General features: G+C 38.6%; 2 protein-coding genes across 2 annotated transcripts; both read left to right on the forward strand.

Annotated features, from left to right (window-relative positions):
• The first annotated feature begins 18 nt into the window (after positions 1-18).
• Positions 19-2,889, forward strand: or95a1 (odorant receptor, family 95, subfamily A, member 1). Its single transcript, XM_088920227.1, has one exon. It carries the CDS (start codon positions 1,960-1,962, stop codon positions 2,887-2,889), a length of 930 nt encoding a protein of 309 aa, XP_088776353.1. The 5' UTR covers positions 19-1,959.
• Positions 2,890-7,118: 4,229 nt separating this feature from the next.
• On the forward strand, positions 7,119-20,101 carry p4ha3 (prolyl 4-hydroxylase, alpha polypeptide III). Its single transcript, XM_088921856.1, has 13 exons — positions 7,119-7,339; positions 8,880-9,034; positions 9,329-9,552; positions 10,591-10,740; positions 11,286-11,337; positions 11,895-12,058; positions 12,774-12,950; positions 15,198-15,262; positions 16,576-16,735; positions 16,917-16,979; positions 17,130-17,198; positions 18,869-18,965; positions 19,948-20,101. The coding sequence occupies exons 1-13, from the start codon at positions 7,119-7,121 to the stop codon at positions 20,016-20,018; spliced, it is 1,668 nt and encodes a 555-aa protein (XP_088777982.1). The 3' UTR covers positions 20,019-20,101.
• The last annotated feature ends 777 nt before the right edge of the window (positions 20,102-20,878 follow it).

Consider the following 20,878-nt stretch of genomic DNA (forward strand, 5'->3'; position numbering starts at 1 on the left):
AAGAAACTGAAGTTTTGAAAAACTTTCTTATTTTTTATTTGTTTTTAACACAAATGTACTGTTGCCAAAACTGTTCTTAAATTTCTAAATGTAGAAAATTCAAAAACTTAAAATTTCACAGATGCTGAGGGTGAGATCATCATGCTTCCTGAATTTTACAACTTATATGTATATTTATAACCTTCAGATAAGCCTTCCTTTAAACAATGGCTAGATAAGACCATTAGATCAACTGTGTATCTACTATCAACCAAACAATCCAGATGGGTCTAACAGCCTCCTCTCGTTTCTAACCTTTTCTCTGTTCTTCTAGTCAAAACAATGCTAAACCAACACCAAATTTGCAGAATTATTAAATATATACCATTGCTTGTAAAAAGCCAAATTGTTTAAGCAAAAAATCAAATAAAAGTTTAAATATGTTTTAAATTCAGCATTCATTATGGTCTCTATAAAAAAAGGTTAAAGCATTTTAATAGGGTTGTTTAACCCAATAACAGTGAATAATAATAGTAAAGCAAAAAACTAAAGTTAGTGGTAAAAACAAAACAACATTTTTTCCATCAACAGTGTGCTTGTTCATGTAACTGTTGTTAATGAGTATTACTTTAATACTAATACGTGTGCTGATCTGAGTTGCTCATGGGGCACCATGATGTGATACCAATTCAAACTGAATACATAATTCTGAGACAGCTGTGAACCATTCTTAGAGTACAAATCCTTTCCTTGGTCTTTTTACCCACAGTTCCACAAGAGATCTATTCCTTACCTCCCATAACTAACATCTCTTTGCTGTTGTTTCCATCAGTACTAATTATCAAAATGATGGATTGTGACTATAGCATGAAATTAATTTACCCCATGAGGAAAAACAACATCATACAAACTAAAGAATATGTTTCCTAAGAGGATGAATTTCCTGCAGCTCTTTTAGGGCACTATCATATAAAAGTTGAACAAACTTGAAACTCTGTTATTATATTCTTCACTGGGCACAAGGTAAGATGGCTGGCAATAACGAACAAACAGCTGAAGATTTAGCACTGGTGTAGATTTAGTAATATGCATCTAAATGCAAACCATTTTAAATTGCTAAAATGCAGCAAGATGCATTTAATCAATCTACTCACAACAGGAAAGTTAAGAAAAGACTTGTTTAATTCTAAAAATGTATCATTTCCTTTATTCACCATCATTTGCATTATTCACTATTGCATCTTCACCGATTCAATAATCCATCTCGAAAAAGATAATTAAAGTCTACTTAAAGCAAAGCTTACCTAGAGTACTAATATAAATCATCTTAGAGACTCTTAAAGGACACCAACATATGTATTTAATTGTACACTATAATCATTCCTCATTCTTTGTTGAATGATTCCAGATTTTTCAACATATAATTCAGATTTAATGTTTCATTCAATAAAGTGCATAAGGCTAAATTGAACTGACTTTCTTTCAAATGAGAAAATTATTTTAGTTGTTTTAGTCAAGCTTCTGAGATTTGGAAAAAAAAGGCCATGAAAACAAATGGAACAAAGGCCATGGAACAAATCTGCTATGCAATTGAATTTAGAAGTATCCTGTAAGTATCAGTAAATATGAATCACATTAAAAGGCACCAAGCAAGTGATAATTGTTAGGAAATTAATTAATATTTACATCTGAAAATTATTCAATCTTAGGAAATACATTAAATCAACAAGAAACATAAATATCATTCCTAATTCTGTGCATATTTATAAAGGCCTTCTCTATAGCATACAAGAGACTGTCTTCTAACAATTAAAACAGAGGTGAGAGTGGGACTGTGAAACGTCAATTCTTTACAAAAATAATGTTTCCAATTTCTGTCATCTGGATAATGACTATAATGCTTATTTTTTAGGTTCTCTAGGCCACATAAAACACAAGAAAGTCAGGGTTGGCCCTGTGTGTTACATGTGTGCCTAAGCCATGCAGAATTCAACTGCTCTCCCAAGCAATGTGACCTCTCCTGCCAGCAGTCTGTCAGTTGTGATAAAGATCTGTGTGGTCACCCCCCTTTTCTGCACCTTTTTGTACTTCATAATTCTGATGCTCTTCACGTTCGCCTCGCACAGACAGTTCTGGGAGAATTCGCGCTACGTGTTGTTTGCCTACATGCTGATCAACGACACCGCCCAGCTCCTGTTCTCCGTGCTGCTCTTTCTCTTCGTCATGACCAACGTGCGCTTCGCTGTCGTGTTCTGCACACCCCTGCTGTTCATCTCCACCGCCACTTTCCAGAACACGCCTCTCATCCTGGCCACCATGTCTCTGGAGCGCTACGTGGCCATCTGTTACCCCCTGCGGCACCCGGAGATCTGCCGCGTGGACAGGACCTGGGTCATCATGGGAGCTGTTTGGCTGATCAGCTGCATCCTTCCTGCTGTCGATTTTGCTCTAGCTGGGTCTTATTCGGACATAGACGTGTACTCGACCCCTGTACTCTGCAAGTCACAGGTCCTTAACTCTTCCCCCACTCAAACGCTGTTCAAAGTCACTATGAACACCTTGTTCTTTGCTCTAGTTGCTGTCGTCATCCTGTACACCTACATCCGCATCTTGCTGAAGGCCAGGAAAATGCACTCCGACAGAGCCTCTGTGAAGAAAGCCCTGCACACTGTGATACTGCACGGAATCCAGCTGCTCCTCTGCATGATGTCCTTCACACATCCCGTCACTGAGAGCCTGATAGTGCTTCACGTGGGCTGGCTGAAGGAACACATCTCCTTCTTCAACTACTTCTGTTTCATTCTCCTGCCCCGCTTCCTCAGCCCACTGATATATGGCGTCCGAGACGAGAAACTCCGAACTCACATGAAGAGAGCCATGCTGTGCTGTTCCTATAAAAATGTCCCATAATGCCTCAGGTAACCACTTAGTTAAACGAGACAGGATCTTTCTGTCAAAGACCACCGGAGAAACCAAGTGTTTCTAAAGAAAATGAGGTACGTCAAGATATTTATATGTTATAATCTGATTTGTTTGTTATTCCACTAATGGAAAGCCAGATTTTTCTGATGCCATGATGTTGTGGTAAATTAATAAATAAAAATACATAAGGAAAGCTTGTACATCTTATTTTTTTATGCCAACACAAGGCATGAACAGGAATTAATGCTTGGTTGATTGCAATAATGTTTTTTTTGTTGTTGTTGTTGCACAGCCTCTATGCTAGCGAGGAACGTAGAGGAAGAGTTTTATATTGAAAAGCTGAGGGTGGAAAAACTATTTGGAGATTTTAAAATATCAATTTGGGCAGGTAAAACAAAATTTTCTTTCTTAACAGCAAGTGTGGGTTTTTTTCATTGCTAACAGATTCTAAAATATCACATCTAGAATTAAAAAAAATGAAAAGGAAACATGTCCTTTGTCTTTAATTTTTGCTTTTGTTGCTAAACTCAGGTATTGGCGCTCTTTAGGCTCGACAGCTTTCAATGAAAGGCTTCACCTTATGCTTCAGTTTAAATTTTTCCAACCAGTGCTTCATGATTTTGGTGCAGAAAAGTGTAATTTTTCACCCTTGTCATTTATATAGCAATACTGCCCCCTAGGCTTATATTTAGGTCAACTGCTTAACCAGCTTCCCAGAAAATATTGCAAAATTCCAGCCGAGAGAACTCACTTTCAAAGGAGCAAAATGCCGCAATTATGCCTTGAATGTATGATTGTACATTAATGAATACTTAATTTATATGTCATGAGAATGACGGCTAGCTTTTCAATTATACTCTTGAGCCTTTTCAGTATTCCAGTCTTCAACAAATGAATAAAATTCCCTTTGAATCTGAGTAGATAAAAAACTAACGCAACCCATAACACATCTGTCCCTAGTTGTGCTTTTTGTGCCAGTGGGTAATACTATTAAAATGCTGTTTTATCTACTATACTATAATACACTGTAAACTTTATTCATATTTCATTGAAATAAGTCCTTTTTGCAAATTGACTTAATTTTACCTGAAAGGAATCTCATCTAATTATTATTATTGCAATCATTTATTTTTGTTTCATTAGTCTGTTCCTGTCTTTCAAAAATGAATATACATTCTAGGGTTAGAGTTTATATATACATGCTCCCAGGCTGCTAGTAATCTACATCTAAATCAAAAGCTTGCTCTAAAACTGTAATTGTCCCCCTCCAGTGCATTTCTCATGAATAATTAAATCCAAAAGTATCTATAGCTGACATTTTAACGTTTTTACTAGAAAACCTGAGAGCTCTCTTTTTTAGATTTTGCACACAATTTCACGTGAAGAAACATGTAGAAACATATTCCTTTCAGAGGATCCAAGTTGTAGGTTTTACTTTCAAAGATGATTAATTTGGCTTAAGGGGTTACAGAAACACATGTTAAGATGTTGTACTCATTCAAGAAAGAAAAAGGATGATGGCTCAGGGAATCAAACACTACTTGCATAACAACAGCTCTTGGTTACAAAATATACATGAAGGTTCTGCAATTAGTGAAAACAGTGTGAGAAAACAGCGTCTTAATTAACTCCCAATCAGACTCTGTGCAGTTTATCCCAGACCATTAAGGAAAACAATTGAATGTAGTGTTACATGAGCTAAACAATGACTCAGCATTTGAAAGGAGGTTATTTTTCCCACTGCTGGACTTAGGGGAAAGTGCCTGTGTTTGTATCCATGCTCCACACAGAGCCTGTAATTCTATTATATTTTTTTAATTTGCATTATTCATCTCCCTGGGCCTCATATCAAGGGAAGGGTGTTTTCAATTTGGCTAATGCACAAATAAACAATTCTACTCAGTGTCTGCTTAAAAATGTGAAACAACCTTGGTTTTGCTTTGTTTTTTTAAAGGGTTTATAGAAGGGAAAAATGATGTAATACAGACAGACAGTGGAAGACAAGGAGAGCAGGGGTGTCAGACACATCGAATGCTGCTTTGGTGGTTTAGTTTAGCCAATGGAGATGTGTGTAGAATAGGCATAACAACTTAAGTCAACACACATTAATTTTGTGTCAGTGTGACATTTTCAAGATTTCATTAGTATGCATTACTGTAGATCACAGCCAGAACAGGTGTTTCAGTTTCCACTTACACAAACTGATCAAGTATGCAAAGAATTGAATATTACATTTTAAAAGTGTGAGAGTGTGGGGAGGTTCTAAGATACAGATTAAGAACCTCAGATATAGCTATATCTATATACAGTATATATCTCAGATATACAGTAGATACTTTTGGATCTAATTATTCATGAGAAATGCACTTGAGAGGAATGATTACAAATGTAAAGCCAGCTTTTGATTTAGATTTAGATTACTAGCAGCCCGGCAGCATATATATGTAAATTTTAAGCGTATTGCTGTAGTCTGATGTGTTTCACGTCAGTCAATACAAGAAACCCAGCACAGGGAAAACAATGTTTCAAGTAAAGTGGAAACAGTTAAGCACTTCAAAAGCATTGGATTATTGTTTTTGTGACAACCTACATTTTGTTTTCTGAGGCATAACACTCCAACATATTAGAAACTAAAACAACCACTTGGTTTTGATTATGTTTTTTGTGAATGTGGTCAAGTAACAATGGAAAAACGTACCCTGTATTTTTTCAGAAAAAAACCTTGTGTCTTCTTTCTTTTCCTTTCAGCATGAAATAAAACTTTACCTGTTCCAATTCGAGCATTTTGGCTTTAAGGAGTTAACTTAAGGAGTCATTTTATCCATCTGCCTATTCTCCAAGTTAGATACAGTATATATGTTTTATTTAATGGTCAACTGGTTACTCAAAACGTTCACTTCATAAAGGGTGCAGTTACCTATAAAACCCCTCGTAGTGTAGTAAGAAGTTTTACAATTAGGCAGTTAATTTAATTTAACACACAAAAAAACAAACAAAAGATGTTTGACTCTCCAGGAGCCGAGTTTGAAACCATTGATTTAAAACGTTTGATTCTCTCTGAAATTTCTCTGTATGCTAATCCTACTATTTCCTCCTGGACGTAAGTACGTGTTGCTGTAAAACTCAATTAAAACCAATTCACACCGTTGAAAAACACTTTAAAAAAATGTAAATCCTTTCACTAACCCCATCTGGAGGTGAAGGAGTTAAATGAAATGGAAAACTCTGCTTCCCAGGTGACCTTTGTATGTTGCTTTCCCCAAGATGCATTTAAACCCTCTTGTATTATCATTTAATTTATTGTCTGTAATTGATTGTGAAAGTCTCTGCAAATCGGAATACAATCCTCAACAGATTACGCGTGTAACTGCTGTTTTACTGTTCGTGTGGAAACGATTAGTGATGGTGATGTTTCAGTTTTGTATTTACAATTACACCTCTTAAACGCGTGCTTTGTACTACGTGTATATCCCTACCTCTATTTTACCTTTTTAATTATAGAGCAGTGGAATCCTTGATAAATTAAAAATTAATTAATTAATCTAGTGATCGTTATAAGGATTTTCGAGCAAGAGTGGTGTGATAGTAAAGATTGGTTTTTGATGCATCAATATGTACAATATGTATGTATGGTTTCCCAAGAGTCCTAACAATAAATAAAAATGAATTTTGATTAAAACAATAAACACTATTTCGGGAGTATTTTATTGGTATATTCGGCGGAGTCCTAGAATTTAACATTTTTAAAGTGTGCTATTTGATATAGTTTGTAAAATAAAAACGTTTCAAATGGAGAAAACTAATAACGGTTTTGTGATATGAAAACTAGTGCATATACATTTATTTAAGCATTTTCGGTCCCTGTCCCAAAAAATGTCATAAACTGTAATTTAAATAAATATACATTTATTTGTTTTGTTCTGACCACTTGTATAAATTCGTCTCCTGCAAGTGTGGGCTGAACGCAGTCAGACCTCCTGTGTTCACTTAGTACCTCATCTGCGTGGTCTCACATTTCTGCAGAGAACTACGCTGGCCACAAGGAGATTTGGGAGCTGCAGTTAAAACGTCTGAAAGTAATTGTAAAAGGTTTCGAGAAACGCTTTACATTGTGCTGAACTACTGGCTTTTGGCAAGGAAAATGCGGTGATTTTTTTTATATCCGTTTTCGTCGTTTATGCTGAACGTATTCAATGCGACTCTTTTTTTAAATTAAAATGACTTATCGAATATTATTCAGACACTGTGGAATATCTTTCTTCCTGAAAAATCTCCAAATTCTGGTTTTCATCAACTTCATTGTGGTGCCGCCTTCTCTTGGTGAAATTTACACTTCTGTGGTTAATGTGCAGAAAGCCATTTCTGTAGAGAAAGAGCTCCTAAACCATTTAAGGACCTATATTGAGGATGAAACTCTAAGGCTGAATGACATCAAAAGGTGGGTCCCACTCTGTTTTATGGCTAAATTCAAAATGATTTGTGTGTTAAGAGTGGCTAAAGCTATTTACTGTTCACGTTTTGCTAATTACTTTGCATTCATATTGCAGAGCTGTTAATTATAGCTGACAACAATTTACCATCAGGTTATCATATGGAAGTCACGCATTCTGGCAATATTTGGTAATATAATGTTTACTATTGAATAACACGTTTTAGATTCTAGAGGCGGTTTTTTTTTGTGTTTCGATAAGGCACTGCTAGCCTTTTCCTTTTCTCTTGTGTATTGGAAAAGCATACTAGCCCGTTAGCCCTAAACGGGTGTAATCTAAAACTTGTGCACGCTGCTTTCGTGAGATGCAGCGAGTTCGTCATGGCACACAAGTGTCATCACATAAGGAGTAGGATATGCTCAAATTCTATGGTGTGTGTGTGCGCATCGTAGTTTTTTTTTCCCAAATGCGGAATTAAGTGGAGTGTGGTGTTTGGACTTAGAGAGAACCCATGTTATACCGAGTAAAGGGAAACGGTTTTTGAATATGACTGAAGAGGAGAAAGCTCTCATCCCAAAAAAGTACTCTTTAGCCGTGTTACCTACAGTACCTCTCATTTATTTATGTGTGTTCTTGTATTTGTGCTTATTTCCCCTGTCTTCCTTTTGGGGTTGGGGTATCCTATTTACTAACCAATGGACATGAGGCAGAGACAGGCTAACAGCATGTGTCATCAGCCTGTACTCTTTTCTCCTTCATTGAAAGAGTGTGTCCTGTGGGGAGCAGCAGGGAGCTTGATCTCTGTTGTTTCCTTCACAAAGGAACATTTTACTATGGCTTCTCGCACGTCTTCCTGGCTCAGCAGCCAAAACTGAATCCTAAAAAAAATGGGTATTCTTTTCCCTGGTCATCACAATTCTCGTTGTGTATTCAGCCCTCCTCTCTCAGACCCATTGATTATTCAATGTATACTTTCATTAGCCAGCTCTCTGTGTGTTGGCTACTTTTCTTTTTCAAAGAATTGTACTAGTTGTGTCTAACACTTTGTCGCCCATACTTCATTGTTAACTGTTAATTGGACTAAGGCCTAACACAGCCAGGAATATCGCATTTCAAACACATCATTTGAAGGCAGAATTCAGGGGCTACTTACATCTATTTAATGGGAATCAGCTGTCAGGTGCTGGGTTTTGCCTTTGTAGCTGGCAGGTTAATTTTTAAATCTGAACCAGAGTTCACTCTGCTTTCAGTTTTTCCTGCCATTCTAGGTAGGCAAACCTGCAGGTAGTTTTTCGCTAATAACCAGTTAGTAGTATCTGTATACAGAGACAGACCTTAATTCATTAATTTCTCAAAAGCCTGACTTTGATTCATTTTTAAGGTCATTCATTTTTTTAAATGAATGATTTATACAGTACATCTAAATAATATTATACAGTATATAAAAAAAACTGTTTATATATACTGTTGTTCTCTGTTGTTCTCAGGCTTTCATATGTGGTGCTATAGCTAAAGTCCCTTACACATCAATCCTGTCTTTCCTTTCAGATTCTATGCGAAGGTGGCAGACCTGCACAGTCATGTGTATCACAGTCCAGTGGCAGCAATGGCTAACCCTCTGGTGGCATACACGTTGATTAAGCGCCTGCAGTCTGAGTGGCTCAATGTGGTCTACAGCAATGAAGCCCACGAGAACTCCCAAGGTGACAATTTCACGGCCGGTTTGCGTAACAGCTGAAGATCCCCGAGACACCATCACCCGCCCGCCCTGCCCCCTCCCAGGAAGTGGCTGAACACTTTCAGTCTCTGAGTTCTGAGGGCAAAATAGTTCAATGTTTTAGTTTCTGAGTAGCGTGCTTTCCAAATTGTCGCGGTCCTTTCAGCAGTTGACGTCTAATCAAGACCCGACTGGCTTATAAAGCAATTTTTTAAATTGTTTTGGTCGCAATGCTGAATTGCGGGGCGGAGAATGACCCGGTTTCCTTGTCGTTGTTTAGCCTTCAAGTCAGGCTTTGAGAAAGAGGAGGGCCGCCTGCCCCAGTTCGAAGATCTGGAAGGGGCTGCCAAGGGGCTGATGAGGCTCCAGGATGTGTACTCTCTCCGTGTGGAGGGGCTAGCGAATGGACTGTTCCAGAGGGTCACTGCAGGTCAGACAATGGACATTTACAGACCCGCTGTCTCCGTCCCCCTCTCAGGAGATGACTGCTTCCAAGTTGGAAAGGTGGGAAAACGCAAACAATCAAGGTTCTTCTGAGATAACCTTGATTGAATGGGGATTCTCACTGATCTGTGCATAATCATAGCAGTTCATTAATTATTCAATAAAGCCACATAAGAGTCAGAGATCATGGCAATCGAGGCAAGGAAAGGTTGTTTAAAGTTCTGTAAACCGAAACTGTTGCAGACAGTTCAAATAGTGTTTTTTTGACTGTGGGGACTGAGTGAAGAAACAAGTTCAATAACAGTCTAAACAAGAAAGCAAATCAATTAAGTCATCAATTATCAATGGGTGGGGTACGGATGATTTTGCACGTTGTTTACTTAGAACAGATTTGGTTTTGCAATACCCTGTACCTGTTGCAAGTGTACATTCGGTATAAGTAATTGTTTTGGTAAAACCAACTTTTACATCAATTATCATGCCCATCAAGGGTAGCAATATACAGTATATGAATTGTATGAATAAAACTTGAGCCAGCTGTAATTTTCTTTTTCTTCAGACGCCCATGATGTCAAAGTGTTTTGGCAGACAAGTGCCCTGATTTCACAGCTAAAAACTGCGGCCTGACTTAACACTCTTAAAATTCCACAGTGTAGAGAATAATTACAGCATTAGATTGTTTGGTCTTTAATAGTTCATAGAGATAGAACTCCGTGCATTCCCTGAGCACTGCAACAAGTCACTGGTGACTTCTGTGTGTCATCAGCTGCCTTTCGAAGGACTCTTCACATTTTTTTCCTTTAAATTTGCATCTGCTAGGAAAGAGTATTCTACTGTTTTGGATTTTGTTCCTTAAAAACATAGAATGAGGATCTCCTGTTTTTCTTTTTCTACTGGTCTCTGGCTATATGAACCAGTCCGTACAGTAAATAGAAAAAGTACCTTCCAGGGGTTTACATTTTCAGATCCATAAGCTACTGGCAACCAAATGACAACTGTTCTCATGGTCCTTGAGCATGGAGGAAATCACTTGGATTAGCTGTAAGTGTGCTGATGCAGGTAGCAGCTGGACATGTTGCCTGTCGGGGTGTGTTTCAGGTGGCCTACGAGATGGAGGACTTCTATCACTCAGTGCAGTGGCTGGAAGAGGCAGCTCGCCTGTTTCGCAGGGCCCAGGGTGAGTGGATCACTGAAGATGAAGGAAACCTGGAGGACACCCTGGACCACCTGGCCTACTCTCACTTCAAGGTAGCCACATTCTCCCTGTTTCTAGCTCCCTTTCTCTCTCTCGTTGGTTTTCTTTCTCCTGCGTTAGGGGCCTGTCGACTCAACCGCTAAACAGTAATCCAGCACTGCCTCTGCCTCACAGCTACGGCTTACGGTAAGTAAAATTGCAGATGGGTGATTTATTTTGTCTGCAGCTAGGCTGGAGTTTGAAACGGTGGATGGCAAAACGTACTTACCATACAACTCCAGACAGACACACAAATGTTCGACTTGAGGCTCATCCTGCTTGGTTTTGTATGTAGGAGATTGTACGTGCTGTGTTTTGCTATTTTCTACATAGTTCTGCGTCTGTTTAGAACTGCTTAATGCATTTTGTAAAACCTTTCAGGAAATGGGGTGGGAGAACACCTGGAATGTTAATCAGACCATCCAGGGGGCATTTAAAAAGGTACAGTGCAAGGTAATTCAGAGCAGTGCCCACTCACAGAGATAGATAGGATTCTGTTCAGGAGAACTAGCTTTCTTTTCAACAGGCATTGAGCTCTTTTTTTAATGCTTTGTTTCAGACGGGAAACATATCCTACGCTTGGGTTCTCTCCCAGGAGCTCCTGCGTTATGGTATGTTTTTATCCACACTAACTGTACAGACTTACAGTATCTTAAAACAATACAGAGCACCAGCATAAGAGTCTGTGTCAAGCAGCTGCTTTTCATATTCTGCAGGATGAGATCATATGGCATTTCCTTAATATACTGTATAAATGCTGTGCACATCGAATCATCTGTGCATTAATGTGGTTTTAGGTTCTGGTCAGGTTCAACAGAAGCAGAATATATAATGTTATCATGACCTTTCTAAAACATAATATTTTATGGCTGTTCTAAAAAATATTTTACAGTCTAACATTGTATTTAGAAAAAAAGAGAATCGTATCGATATTCGCTTAAAACCTTTCATTTATTACAAGCTTTTCTTATATGATTTCTTTAAAGTTGTTCTGTTTTTTTTTTTGCAGCAAGCTTGGCTCAATTCTAATGGCTTTTCTGTATAGCTCCCACATTACTGCTGGAACATCCCATCCCCCTTAAGATCATTGTTCTAGGCAACAAGCTGATTTGGAGTCACAGTCAGGGTTACGCCACGCTCAGAGTTTCTTTTGTATTTGTTTTTAAAGATCCTTCCAATAAAAGGGTTTCCCGGAACATTGAAAAATATGAAAAACTCCTTGCTGCATCTCCGCCCATAGAATCCCACCATACTGTCCTGCAGAGACCAAACTCCACTTACTTGCATACAAGACATGTGTATGAAAGGCTGTGCCAGACTCTGGGGTCCCAGGTAATAACATATATCTTCTTTTGAGTCAGTGTTTGAGTGAGGAAATTGTTCCTATAAAGAATTTAAAAGCACTACAGAAACAAAAGTCATCTGATCACCCAAAATTGCTGTTGCCATTATGCTCCATTTTTTTATTAAAAATTGTTTTTTTTTATGTTCATCTTCAGAAAAATCTGTATACTCATGTGTTTGTGGGTGGGGAGTGTTAAAGGGTCCGTATGAACACCTGTGGATATAGCATGAAACGCCTCGTGTTAACTTTTTAAGGAGGCAAAATATAATTGAACGCGCCTTTGTGTTCTCTGTTACAGACACAAATCTAATTCTAAAAAAAGCTTTGCAATATTCTTGAATTCTATTTTTTCTTGTAATGTTACATTGACCCCGTTTATAGGCCATTTTAACATTTTAAATCTTCTTTATGCAAAAAAAAAGAAATGTTGAAAAGGGGATTCACGCAAAGTAGAAAAGGTTATTAATTAAACTTGATTTCCTATTCAAATTAACGTGTCCGTTATGTTTTAGAAATTGAAAGCTTTAATTTAATGAAATACCGTCACATCTTTTAGTCTTTGAAATGGGAGTTGAAGCTGCTGCTGAAACCAGAAAACCTAATGCTCAAAAGAACAAAATTGACAAAAACGCAAAAAAAAAACAATGGGTCTTTTTTTATTCCAGCTTTGTAATGAGCTTCATATGCTGTTTCTGTTTCCAGCCAAAACATTATGAAAACCCCGGGCTGTTCTGCGATTACTTTACTAACGGCAACCCAGGTCTGATTCTCGAGCCAATGAAACGAGAGGTCGTCAGCCTGGAACCATATGTGGTTCTGTACCACAGCTTCGTCAGTGATGCAGAGGCTGAAAGTGTGAAGAGCTCTGCAGAACCAGGAGTAAGTTTGTACCCTTCGCATTGGTAATGCTCCTGTTTGCTCATGCCATAAGAATGCCATGCATCTGGGATACACTATGCTTTCTCCATCCCTGTGCATCGCTTTTAAAAATAGTACAGTTGTACCAAGTTTCTCAGGCCACACAAATGTCCACAAAAAGGCAAATATATTCTAAAGTGTTAAAAGTTCAGCACAGGTAATGGCAGTGCTAAATGTAATGCATGTTTTTCTCTCCATAGATCCACAGTTTCAGAACTAGCGTTAGTAAGCGTAGTTACAAGCCCACTTGAAAGCAAATATACAAAACAGCATATAGGCAACAGTAGATCTGGTATATCCTCCTTGTAAAATTTCATTGACACGCTTGAATATCAGAAGTTTATGACTCATCCGATAACGCGCAAACAAAAAGTATCTTTGAGATTGAGATTCTTGTTCAGGTGATGTGCAAATGTGACCGACCGTTTGCGTTTCGCAGACATTTCGTTTTATTTGGCTTGGCAGTCCTGTTAAGCTTCTGTTTATTTTAGGAAGTTTCCAATTTTGAAAGTTTGGAATCAGGTTTGTTTAGCGGAGCTTCAGGCTGGCTGCCAGGTGTACATTTTCTTGCTGCTTTATCAAGGAAGGTTTAGATTAAACTGGCAGTCGGACAGTCATACATTCAACTATAAACCGTGGTCGATGTGGCAGTGAGTATATTAACTACTGGTCTGACTTGATGTTTTGTTTTATCTTCTGGTAGGTCACTCGGTTCAGCCTAGCATGAAGCTAATTTGAATAAATTTACACCTTTTTTGTGGCTCTTATAAATTAACTCCCAGTGCTGAATTTCAGTGGCCTTTAGAACTAGGCAAAAACATAATACAAAATACAATTTTATAATTTTATGTTCAAAAACCCACATTTTGAGTAGCTTGAACTTCTTTCAGACATGAGGTTAACTCTGTAAAATAAGTTACTTTCTATAAAAATGGGAGTCAATATTTCTGATCAAGGTTGGTCTTCATATCTTTCAACTACAACTGTTTGCAATGAGCAAACAGATCCCCATGTTTTGAGGTTACTCTTGCTATTCGAGACTGCTTTTTTGGCCCTGTTCATATTTGGCATTGAGAGTGACAATTGAAAGACAGAGCAACAGACACGTGATACCTTCTGTGGCTCTGAAAATGTCTGCAGCCATAACTGAGCATGTGGGAGATGATTCATACCTCAGGTCACTGCCTGTACGTCCAAGTGATATTGCTGTGGTCTTTCGTATCTGGTAAATTAGTGCCGCACAGGGATTAACAACTCCTAGGCGGAATGTTTGATGTGATTGCAGGCATTCTCTAGGGCATAACCAATGAATTACCTCCACTCAATTTGTTTTCAATATTATCCCCTCTGTGAAAATTACAGTCCTCTTGGTTTTCTTCACATCCATATGGATGGTGGAAACTATTCCCTCACTTTACCCTGTGGTGGGATAGGCAATCCGGCTCTTGTGGTTTTGTGCAGAATTTTAGGAGATTCCATGAAAACAGTCCATCAGTATTAGCCAGCAGCTGCGGATGATTTACGTTTCTCCATTCCATCATTAATTGAAAACGTCTGTATTTATTTAATTGGGAATTAAAAAATATGATCATATTGTACAGAGTGCATTAAATCCAGACACGGAATATGTCTCATTTGCCCAGAATTTCGGCTTGTGTCATTTATTCCATTCTTTCCTAGCTCAGGGTCTATAACCTAGACATTTGAATGCTAGTAAGCAATAATGCAGAGCAAGTATTTGTGCATATCCATTCAAATACAATGCCCATGCTTTTTGGTTGAATTTAGTGGCAGTTTACTTAAACTAAATAAGCGATTGCCTCAGTGTCCCTCCTTCAGCCTTTAGGCTCACTACACCTTCTACCCAAATGTTTAGAGTAAAACTTAAGAATGTCTAATATATCTGAACATGTGTGATGTTTTGAAGACTTGATGAAATTCTGGGATTGCCATTCCAAAGGTTTCCATGTGGCAGACAGGCCACAGATTGACCACCCTGAGCTTAGTGCTTTGTATTATCATCCTGCTACTCTTTGTTTTGAGAAACAGTGACGCACACGTTGCTGGAAGTGCAATAGTGTGAATCATAAGAACTACCCACGAGAACTCATGGAGAACAAGACCAGTGGATTCTTGTACTTATTGAAGTTCCGTCTGAGGGAGCTAAATGACACATGTGTACCAACATTGAGTCTCTTTCTGTATCAGTTGAGAAGATCAGTGGTGGCCTCTGGAGAGACGCAGTCCGCAGCAGAATATCGCATTAGTAAGAGGTACAGTAAATAAGCACAATACTACAATACACATAGAAGCGGTCCTGTATAATGAAAACAGAAACCAGCCAGTCATAACATTTTTTCCTTAATTGGGAACGGATAAACAGGGGTTAAGGCAAAGCTGTAAATCTTCTAATGCTGATATTTAGAAACAAGCATTCTTGGCACATAAACATCCATGTGTCTTTAAAACATGTTCTTATAGTTGACTTTTGTGTGGGGAGTTACCAACTAACAATGCAAGTCATACTGTGTCTCTGAGCTAATTTTGGATCTCGACTTGAATGGAGATCAAGTAGTTTTCATCTTTTAGAAAAATATAAAGGCTGAAGAAGTTATCAAGAAGTTAAGGTATTAGATTTTCCCTTTCACAGATGTTCATCTTTATAAACAAAACAAAATTCACCCAAGAGGCTTCAAGGTCCATGATCCCACTCAAATTTAGTCATCATAGAAAGTAACTAAAGAAACAGTAAATTGAACAACAACCACACAAAAAAAAAAAACACTGGAGTCCATAAAAATGAAAATGCAGTTGTCGCTTCTGTGGAGAACTTGCGCCTCAAACTGCGTTTTTATAAAAAGCTAGTGCTCTGTAAATCCCAGCTCTTTGAAGACGGATTCTGCGGTTCCTTCTAAGTATCGTCTAAAAAGGCAAAACTACAAAACGGGGCTCTCAGAGAATCTGTGATGTGCAAAAATATTTAGAGTGAAAACCTCCCAGTAGTCCCAGCAGGTCTGGTCTCTCTTGCTCTTCTGTAAATGCTATAAAAAGCTGAAAACGGTCCATAAACGTTTGCAAGGCTCTGTAATTTGGAAACTCGTTAAATGTTTATAGAAAATGTAATATACTGTGTTTTCCAGGGTACTGACACTCCTTGTTTTAAATGTTTCAACCTAATTCTGTTTATCTATTAAAATGTTGCGTCTGATTAGGAACATGAATTAAAAGAACCATGTAGTCCATATCATTTGACGTCCTTTTCTATAGTTATTGTAACATCGTAAATTGGATAAAGATTTTTCTGTTTTACAAATTTTTATTTTTAATATTGTGATTGTGCAAATAAGGTGCATTTTCATTTGGGTGTTACATGGTAATCTACATGTTATCACTGTAGATTTATTTACAAAATGTTTTTTCTCAGTGCAGATGTGAATGATCATGCCCGTATAAGAGATGTTAGTGTTATGTCGTCACTGTGGACTTTTTGGACAATAAAATAAAAAAAGACATGGCAGGAAAAAAAAAACCATTGCAGACCACACACTATAAAAGAGAATAACCAGAATGTCTTATGCAATTCCAGTGCCTGGCTAAACGACACAACACACCCTATTGTCAGGAGGCTTGACCAGCGAATTACTGCACTGACCGGATTAAACGTGCTGCCACCATATGCAGAGTATCTCCAGGTGGTGAATTATGGGATTGGTGGACATTATGAGCCTCACTTTGACCATGCCACTGTGAGTGTTTTCAAAAATCTACCGTAGTTCCTCTGGCAATGCAAAACACAAATTTGAAGGCTTGTACCTAAATCAGTGCCTTGCCTTCATACTGTATATCTTCTTTGTTTTGCTCTTGTTCATGCCTAATTCTTGCCCTTTATAGCTGCTCTGTTGATTTCTTTTTTCTTTTTGGAACCAGTCCGAGTCAAGCCCACTCTACAAGCTCAAAACAGGAAATCGTTTGGCAACGTTTATGATCTATGTAAGTGTGATTTTCTGTTTATGCACTCGTACTAATGTGCATAGTAAATACGTACCAATGTATAAAGACCTATAACATTCCCTTTATAAAAATGTGAATATAGAGTGATGAATCTGTCATCTACAATGAACCCATTGTTGTCTTTGTCAGCTCAGCTCTGTGGAAGCAGGTGGATCCACAGCATTTATCTACGCTAACTTCAGTGTTCCAGTAGTGAAGGTAAAGACACATCTCTTATTTTTGCATGCTTCTAGCTTCTGTCAATGTGCAGCAAGATCCATCTAATACCTTTGAGTTTTCTCAAAGATGACGTAGACCTGCTTCAGTTTCTTTGATTTCAAAACAAAAGCCTTAGAGATAATTGTCCCAACTGGCTACAATGATTTTCTCAGTGTCCCATGCGTGTGCTTCAATTAATTGGAAAAATTGACGAAGCCGTTTGTTGTCTACAAGTGTATTTAGACTTCTGTCCTTTATTTATGGCAATTGTAGAAGGTTTATTGAAGGCGTCTGAGTTGGTAGCTTGATGAATATCTCCTACACAATAGACTGTTTCCATATACATGCTTGATAAACCTGGTTTTCCAATTTTATTACAATAAGTAGTCAAGCATTTTTTCATCTCTCCTAGCAAGAAACAGTGACTGTGTTTTACAGTTTACAGACATTATCATCCCTCAGAGGTGTAAAATAAAGATCAGCACTTTAATGGCTGGCTGTCTTACAAACAGGGTGATTAAATGTTTTTTACTGAGACATTGTCACTAAACATGCATTTCTTTAGTGCAAGGAACACAAGATTTGGAAACACTGTTTTCTACATTCTCATTAAGACAGATACTGCTGCTTTACTTGTAACATCCTGTCATTTCAAGAAAGTTATATGACCACAAAAATGTTTATATATCCAAAATGGAAGATAAATCGTTTGGACTGGAAAGTATTTTTTCCAATGTAAGATATCCTGGTGCGTATAGAAATGTCCTCATTACTGTGACATTGTAAATGATTAAACAGACCTGATATCCAAAGCATTATATGTTGGTGAGACTGTTTCTTTTTATTGATAATATGAAATTACTGACTGCAAACCTGAAGTGTAAAACAGAGACGAGCTGCATGTATTTTCTCTTACACAAACCAAAACTGACTCAGAAATAGATGCTTGGTTTTTAAGGATAGTGCACACCAGGTACCTGCCCACCTGGCTATACTCTGGCCCCGTGTAATATCTGTTTATTTCAGGAAATGGGCAGGCTTTGTAATAGCAGAGAAGCTCTCCAGGGCTTTAACCTTGTGACCTCTGAGAAGCCACAGGGTGGAATGTGTAAACACCAGGGTCTGGAAGGGCCTGCTTCCTATGCAAATTAACATTAATTGAATGTTCATGGTAAAAAAAACATGAATCTGTTTTTTTTTACAAGTTCTTCATGGTCAAATGAGAATAGCTTTTAACATGTTTTAGATTCTATTGAGTTTATCTGCCTTTTTTTTTGGGGGGGGGGGTTGTAATGCTTTTCTTTTAGCTGCCTATATTTATATTAAGAATTGCCAGTTATTTTGTATTAACATGCCCATCCAATTCAGAGTGACCAATAGCCTCTTTAATTCTTGGCTCACAGAAGCAACAACTGCGTGTACATGGGCAGAATTGGACAGGGAGACAGACTTTTCCAACCTGCCTACCCACTAAGTCATTAAGTCATTAATCTTTTTACAGCTACACACTCTGCTGTGATGCACAGGAGGCACAGTCTGCGATGGAGTTGCAGGGAGTGTTACTTGGAGTCAGGAGTCTTAGCTGACTAATCCCAGTCCTGCCTTTGGCAGTGCTGAGCTGATTTTACACCAGCATTTGGGAAATCCTAATCCTCCTATTTTTGTGGCAGAATGCAGCTGTTTTCTGGTGGAATCTGCACAGAAATGGCCAGGGCAATGGGGATACTCTCCACGCAGGCTGTCCTGTCTTGGTTGGAGATAAGTGGGGTAAGTCACTTTGAGCAGTTCTCTGTGTGAAATCTCTGTGAAGAGAATGCTTAATTTACGAATTAATGCAGAATTAACTCAGACGAAATGAAAAAATAAGATTTCGGATGAAAACACTCCCATGTTTCCAAATATTTTTGGAATGAGTGTTGTATTTCTTTCCGTGAGAAAAGTCTTACGCCATCAAAAAAGAATTTAAGAATTCTGCCAGCTGATGTATGTGTACATGTTTTTCTCCTTTTGCCTACCCTCTTTTCACCCGTCTTGAGCCCAGTAAGCTTGGGGCCCAAGCTTAAATCTTGTCAGCCACTCCCACACATTGTTACTGGTAATGTACAATCACACAAAACTGAGAATAACTCGATCTATTTAAGCTTGTAAGATTTTTTTTCCAGTTCAATAACTATCCACTTCTTTAAAAACTGTCACTAACAGCAGCTGTCTCCTCCCCATGGCAACATCATGAGTGCTTGGTGAAACATCTGGCTGATATTACAGCAAACCTGGGAGATTTAAGGCTCTGCACAGCTTCGAACACGGCTGACAGGCAGGCTTGCTGCACTGCGCCGTTATATAAAACGCAGGCAATGACAACTTTATAGCCATTATCTAGAAAAACTTTGCCAACAACAACAAAAAAAATCTTTCAAAAAGCACCATTCTTGCGTTTTGAAGGACTGATGACTACAGATTTGTTTCTGGTGACTGCTGTGTTTGGTGACTGGGTTCAGAAGGAGGCAAAGTGAGATAAAGCAAAAAAAAAAAGTTGACCTTTCTCCTTTAACCATTCCTGTATTTACAACAAAGGCAGCCTTTTAGTATAACTTCCCTTAACCTTAAAGAAAACCAAAACACTTGAAAAAGAATCTTTTATTTCATAGTAAGCTGGCTATCTGCGTGCTTCTCGATTGAAGCTTTGTCTTGGTAGTCTTGTCTCCAGTGGTTGCTGGTCCTCACCTGCCTGCTCTCTTTCTCCTTCCAGTGGCCAACAAGTGGGTACACGAACATGGCCAGGAATTCCACAGGCCCTGCAGCTTCGACCCGGAGGAGTGAGGAGGGGGCCGTGAGGCAGTGGGACCGGTTGGAGTACAAGATCCAGCCTCAGAGCCGGAGCTGCCGGGGGGAGGAGGGGGAGGGACGGGGGGAGAGGCAGTTTCGAACAAGCCTGCCATACTGATTGGAGGGGCCCCGCTGGAGGACGGGGCCGTCTGGATAGGGCTGGATGGGAATCTGGCCAGAAGCCAGCCAGGCAGGGAGGCAAGCGGGCAGGAAGGCAGCCGGCATGCCTCAGCACTCAAACGTCCCAGGAGGAATGGAGGAGGGATAGATTGGATGGTCTTTGCTTTCCTGTTCATTCCCTGGTGTGGGCGAGGACTCTGCTGTCAGCCCCTGGTTCTTCTGTTCCACGAGGCTGGCTGTCCCAAGCATTGCGCTGCACATTGACAGCTGCTTGTGGAGGGACAATCTAAGCCTGATGGTTTTGTTGAGTTCTTTTATGATTTGTGAAGGAAAACAAAATTGCAGAGTTTTAAAAAATAAACATCTTTTGTTTACCTGCAAGAATTTCTAAACTAATGGACTGACTTTGGGTTTCCAGTAGATTTTAATTTCTAGCAGTTTCTATGCCTGAACAAAAAACAGATAATGCATTAGAATGCACATTTCTATTTATGGCCACATTAATGCTTTCATGTAGATGTACATTTTTACTAAAATTACAGTGTTTACTGTGATACGTGTTTAAAACAGTGGTTGATCCCTTAAGAATATTTTGATATGTTACTGTGCATGTTCTAAGATTGCTGCCTGTCTTTTTCAGCTTTAAGCCTCAGCTACCCTTTTCATCAAAATACTTTTCTAACACTTGTCAGGGTTTATGTCATGCATGTGCCCCCTTAATAGGAAAAACATCT

The sequence above is a fragment of the Atractosteus spatula genome, chromosome 7 (genome assembly GCF_055471065.1).
Source record: "Atractosteus spatula isolate fAtrSpa1 chromosome 7, fAtrSpa1.hap1, whole genome shotgun sequence".
In the NCBI taxonomy this organism is placed as follows: Eukaryota; Metazoa; Chordata; class Actinopteri; order Semionotiformes; family Lepisosteidae; genus Atractosteus; species Atractosteus spatula.

Bases quoted from the DNA above. Each gene is read 5' to 3' on its own strand.
- or95a1 (XM_088920227.1), top strand. From the start codon at position 1,960: ATGCAGAATTCAACTGCTCTCCCAAGCAATGTGACCTCTCCTGCCAGC.
- p4ha3 (XM_088921856.1), top strand. From the start codon at position 7,119: ATGACTTATCGAATATTATTCAGACACTGTGGAATATCTTTCTTCCTG. The intron at 7,340-8,879 runs GTGGGTCCCACT...CTTTCCTTTCAG, and splicing joins AGGCTGAATGACATCAAAAG to ATTCTATGCGAAGGTGGCAG. The intron at 12,059-12,773 runs GTAATAACATAT...TTCTGTTTCCAG, and splicing joins GCCAGACTCTGGGGTCCCAG to CCAAAACATTATGAAAACCC.